The sequence below is a fragment of the Tarenaya hassleriana genome, unplaced genomic scaffold, assembly GCF_000463585.1.
Source record: "Tarenaya hassleriana unplaced genomic scaffold, ASM46358v1 Cleome27, whole genome shotgun sequence".
Lineage (NCBI taxonomy): Eukaryota > Viridiplantae > Streptophyta > Magnoliopsida > Brassicales > Cleomaceae > Tarenaya > Tarenaya hassleriana.
Window position 1 is genome coordinate 283078 of NW_010965946.1, and position 5805 is coordinate 288882.

The 5805-nt window shown below is 40.6% G+C and overlaps 1 protein-coding gene across 1 annotated transcript; it reads left to right on the plus strand.

The window, feature by feature from the left end:
* Window positions 1-2772: 2772 nt before the first annotated feature.
* LOC104817586 lies at window positions 2773-3856 on the plus strand. Its single transcript, XM_010546836.1, has 5 exons — window positions 2773-2919; window positions 3050-3136; window positions 3251-3478; window positions 3580-3750; window positions 3827-3856. Exons 1-5 carry the CDS (start codon window positions 2773-2775, stop codon window positions 3854-3856), a joined length of 663 nt encoding a protein of 220 aa, XP_010545138.1.
* Window positions 3857-5805: the final 1949 nt, after the last annotated feature.

A 5805-nucleotide genomic window follows, 5' to 3' on the forward strand; every position in this document is an offset into this window, starting at 1 on the left:
CTCCCTTAGCTCACACTTAAGAGTCTTTAATTTATGTGTCAACCGGAACATTTGTGAACCTTGGATCCTTGTGTTGTTCCAAGCTTCAAAAACCTTCCGGTTGAAGTCCCGATGCTTAGTCAAGTGCATAAAGAATTTGAAATTTTTGCGCCTCCTCCTGTGGTTCGGATTATCAATGTAGACAATACAAGGCGAGTGATCCGAAGGAGCGGGTGGATCAAATATCGCATGCGAATTCGGAAGTCCATTAACCAGTAGTCATTGATAAGAGCTCTGTCTAGCTTCCGAGTTATTGGATTTTCCAAACAGAAGTTCGTCCAAGTGTAATAGAGTCCAAAGGCTGAGAGATCAAAAAGACCGTTATTAAGAAGGCATTCTTGGAATTCTGACATTCCTGCGTGTTGTACGAAGGGTGAGGTTGGCGAAGCATGCTCAACTGGTCGAAGAACTTGATTAAAGTCGCCAAGAACCAGCCAAGGGCTAAATGAGAGTACAGGATGAATTTCCAAATTACAAATTTTGGTCCACAGACCTCGACGTTCCGCTGCAGTATTTCGGGCATAGATAATCGATACCGTGTAGGAGGTTTGTGATTGGGGATTGAATACACCGCAAGTTATCATCTGGTCGGAATAGAAGTATGGAGTCACCACAAGTAAGCTGTCAAAAATTACCCAGATTCTGCCAAGTTCGGAGCTGACATAATTATGTATTAACTTCCAATTCGGGGCCAGATTTTCCATAATCCGCAAAGCCTGAGATTCACCACAAACGCGTGTTTCAATTAACCCTCCAAGTAATGGCTTGTGGGATGAGATCAGATCCTTGACTGCTCGCTGCTTTCGTACACCATTGAGGCCACGTGTATTCCAACAAAAAACTTTCATCTGATTCTTCCAAAAAGATACCAAAACCCAAAAAACCAAAAAATCTCCTGGTAGCTGTGTAATCACTACAAAGGGCCATTCCCCTTCCGAGATTTGCCGACCACCGTGAAGTCGGAGGGATCTCGGGAGGTTGAGATAGCTCTAGATCGTAGTACTCGCTGTGCTTCAAGAATGAACTGGTCTTCCGAGTCGAAATGAAATTTACGCTGAGAATTCTTAACTGTCTTCTTTGACTGGGCCACGAGTTTAGTTTCTGTCCTTACTGGTAGTATAGTCGGTTGGGTTGTTTGCTGTAAAGGGGAATGGGGACCTGTAGGTTGTATATCAGGTTGTTGAATACCTGCATTCATGTCCGCTATTTGAGGATCCCATGCGTTAGTCGTGTTGGGGGCCAAAGTTACAGACGTGGGTAGAGTCGATGTAGAAGCAGACGCCACATCTTTGACTGTGAGTTGACTGTCTACGGTCTTTGGAGTCTCAATGGAAGTCCATGTTTCGACCACACGTTTCGGGGGCTAGGGTTGACGAACCGGGCAGCTTTGGAGCTTGTGACCAAATTCCCCGCAGTTGATGCATTTCGGGGGGATCCAAGGATAAGCGGCATTAACCGTGATTACAGAGCCTTGTTCATCCTCAATTTCTATAGCTTGAGGCAGAGTAGCATCCAATTGAACTTCCACTTTGACCTTTGCCTCACCAACACTCAACGGATCCAATCGCATCTTGTCCGTGTGGAGAGGCTCGCCGATGCCCGAAGCTATGTAACTGATTCCTTTCAATGAATATAGTTCCGCTGGAATATTCGTTAGGTTCACCCATATCGGAGCGGACGTCAAGGTAGTGGTCCGGAGTGTGGCTGTCGCTGACCATTCCACGACTGAGAACATTACATCCATCGCCCTCCAAAGACCCACCTCCAAGACCCATTCTCTTGTGGCTAGGTCGGGGATGTGGAACAGGCACGAGGAGTTGTTAATCCTGCGGACATGAATTTTTGAGCGTCTTCCCCAGATCGGGTTTAATATTTGGAATAGTTTCGATCCTGAAGGCGCTATTCCTAAAAAATTTCCGACGAGGTAACCCGTCCAGTTGCGTGAGGCTTCTAGCAGAACAGAGCTAGGGACTCGAATCCTTGGAGTGCCTTTCTCCGAGATCTATGGGGTGGCGAGTCTGCTGAGGTTCCGAGAGGAAGCTTTCAGTCGTTGTGCCCAGGGATAAGTCTGAGGCGGGGCCTGAGAAGCTGGAACTGGCGATGGAGTAGTAGATCTCGTGACCCGAGAGGGAGCCCGAGGTAGAGGAGGGAAGTCCTCGGCCGGAAAACCTTGGATGTGGACAGCCTTGTCCGCCAGAGCCGAGATTGGAGTAGCAGGTGGCGGTGCCTCTGAGTTTGTGACAAGTTGGCTAAGTAATGATGAATCTCGCTGAACTGGGAGAGACGTGGGTTCCGGGGCCCCTGATTCAACTAAGGGAGAGGAAGGAGGTGGATCTGATTTTGAAATAGGGGAAGCCGCAGGAGATTGGTGCGATTTACCTTGAGTATCTGAAGAGAACCACTCCCTTTTTTTTTCTTCCCCATTGGCTCCTATGCAACGGCGGTCGGCCCCGCCGTCACGGGATGGAGCTAGGTTTTGCCAATAATCGCATGTCTCTCTTACTTTCTCACTCTCTCTCCCCAGATCTGTATAATCGCCTGTCACGGGATGGAGCTAGGTTTTGCCAATAATCGCCTGTCTCTCTTACTGTCTCTCTTAATAGTCCGATTTGTTTCAATACTAAGCGTTTTCGTATACAAACCCATGTTATATATATGTATATATAGCCATCTCCCGTGACAATATAATTATTCAAAGAAAGTTTGAGCATCATTTGCATTTTTGATATAATGATGGATATTCGGAAAACCAGTTTTATGCTAACATTTGTTATAATAACAAATGCAATTGTAAGTTCTTCTGAAAAACACAAAGTCCCCGAAGCCGAAATTCAAAGACTATTGAAGCAACGCAACAAGTCTCCTATCAAATCCATACAGGTATATATACATGTATATATATACACACAAGTATTACAAACATATTTCATGATATATAAAATGCAAAAAAAAAAACATAAACCAACTTGGTTGGTGTGTATGTAACTGCTTGCCTTTCACTTTCGAACAGGGTTCTGATGGAAGAATAATAGATTGTGTTCATACCATGGATCAACCGAGTTTAGATCATCCTTTGCTCAAGAACCACACCATCCAAGTTCGTTTTCTTTTTCGTTAAGCTAATCATTTCTCTTAGTTTTTTTTTCTCACAACGAGGTTTGCTCTAATGTTTCTTTGTCTGATTTTGTTTTGACCGTAATACCATGAATAGATGAGGCCAAGCGCCTTACCTAAAAGTCGTTCCGAAGAAGAAGATGCATATCGGAAAACAGAAGCCATGTGGAATCAGCTTTGGAACGAGAACGAGAGATGCCCGAAGAACACCATTCCAATCATAAGAACGACAAGAGAAGATTTGTTAAGAGAAGCTACCCTTAAGAAGAAGTTCCCATTGCTAAACAGATCCTATGTTGACGATGATGACCCAGATGAGCACGAGGTATACATATAGACGTATATATGAAACATATCTCTGCCTATTATATATATATATATATATATATCCGTAGCTTGCATGTTTACGTTTTAAAGTGGCTTTAGCACGTAATAATGGGAGCTTATTCGGGAGATCAAGGAGAATTCAAGGAAGTAAAGGCGCGTATAGGAGTATGGAATCCCAGAATCGAGACGGGCGCAAACGAATTCAGCGTGGCTCAGATGTGGGTCGTTAGTGACCTCGAGAGTACCACCACCTTGGAAGCCGGTTGGCAGGTACTTGTTCTTTTGTCTTCGGCTATCTCTTTGCATCACCATCTTCGCTTCATGTTAGCATGTGTTCTTATATCAGGTTTACCCGGGAATATATGGAGACGTGTGAACGCATTTGTTCATATATTGGACGGTATGTTCCTCTGAAACGGACTTCCTTTGTCATCTTGTTGGCAGAAGTGAGTGACTCAAGTCAATGCTGATTTGAGTTTGTAGATTATGGTTTAGTTTCGGTTTACTTAAAGCTGGTTTATGTGTTTCAGTTTCAGGGACGTGTTGGAGTTATGTAGGTGTTGGTTTTTTTTCAGTAACTGTTTTTAGTCAGTTTTCTGAAGTGCTGTATATGTATGTTATTTTTTGTAAGTTTTCTATGTATGAATGAAAAGCTTTCTGGAAAATTTCAGACTGAAGTTAAGAGAGTTCTTGATTCATATTTAGACCGAAAACAGAGAGTTAGAGGGAGTTTGATTTGTAACAGTGGTATCAGAGCATAAGTTGTTCTTAGAGGGATCTGTGGAGAAAGCTTGTCGAAATGGATCAAGGTGATGCTGCAAGTTCATCTCAGATTCAAATCCAGCCTGCTCCGATCTTTGATGGTGAAAACTATCAAGTTTGGGCAGTGAGAATGACGGTGTATCTGAAAGGTTCAGACTTGTGGGAATCAGTGGAAGAAGATTATGAAGTTCTTCCATTGTATAATAAAATGGGCCTTAGCCCAATTAAAAAAAAAAATATATTAATTAATCAATTAAAAAAAAATAAATAAAAAAAGAAGAAGAAGGGGCGGCTAAATCGCCGCCCATGTGTAAAAAAAAGAAGAGATAATAAAAAAAATATAAAAGAGAGGTGGCGGTAGCCACCAACCTGACCACCAACCCAAAAAAAAAAATTTTAAATAAAATAATAATTAAAAAAAAAAACTCAAACCTCCCTATAAAAGGGGAGGCTCACACCTCTGCAAATACACACACGCGAGAGAGAAAGAGGGAGAAAGTAAAAAAAAAAAGGAGTGAAAAAAAAAAAATAAAAATAAAAATAAATATAGTAATAAAATAAAAATAAAATAAATATATATATTAAGAAATAATTTTGATCAATCTGGGGAAAAATACCATCGCGGAAAATAATCGGCATAATCCCGGTGAGTGAATTTGGATGTGATTCGAAATTTCTATTTTTATTGTCTTCGGAGTTTGTGTGTATATGTGTAAAATTGTTGATTGATTCGTATTCGTGGAATATTTATGATTGTTCTATATGCATGAATTATTGTGTTGATTTAAATATTTTAATAACGTTCAAAGTCTGGACCGAGTCGGACGGGTCCCACACCGTCCCGACTGAGGTTTCAAATAAATCAACGCGAAAATTTAAATATAAGATAAAATAATAATAATAATAATAATGAATGATGAATTCTGGATCAGACGGTCTGAATCCGGACCGACCCGATCCTAAAAAAAAAAAAGAAGAAAAAAAAAATATTTTTAACATAAATAATAATAATAAATAAATAAATAAATCAAAGAAAATGATTAGACGGTTCAGAAATTGAACCAACCCGTACTGTCAAAAGAATAATAATAATAATAATAATCATGATTAAAATAATAATAATAATAATAAATAAATAAATAAATCAAAAAAAAAAAATATAAATGGGTTAAACGATTCAGAAATTGGACCGACTCGGTCTAAACTTAAAACCTAAATTTAACCAAGGTATTACTAAACTCGGTTCGAATCGGACCATACGAACCAAACGACATGACCGGGTAAGTACCAATCTCGGGACGAGCCAAACTGGTAATCTGGACGGGCCGGAACCTAGTTTGATCAGACCGAAGATTTAAAAGATTTAATAAAACATAATAATAAGTAAAAATAAACTTAAAAGAAATTATGTTTGACCGTGTGTACAGTAAGTAATAATGCATGACCGTTTGTGACTGGGGAATCTTGTCAGGGTAGATGGCATAGCATTGACATTACTCGGATGGGTTCGGGTATTGTTCAATGTGTGATTGTAGACGGGTACTTGAGTGATATCACGATGAT

Excerpts from the sequence above, each read along its gene's own strand:
- LOC104817586 (XM_010546836.1), top strand. The coding sequence starts at position 2,773 with ATGGATATTCGGAAAACCAGTTTTATGCTAACATTTGTTATAATAACA. Across the intron at positions 2,920-3,049 it reads CTCCTATCAAATCCATACAG|GGTTCTGATGGAAGAATAAT; the intron begins GTATATATACAT and ends ACTTTCGAACAG. Across the intron at positions 3,751-3,826 it reads CCTTGGAAGCCGGTTGGCAG|GTTTACCCGGGAATATATGG; the intron begins GTACTTGTTCTT and ends TTCTTATATCAG.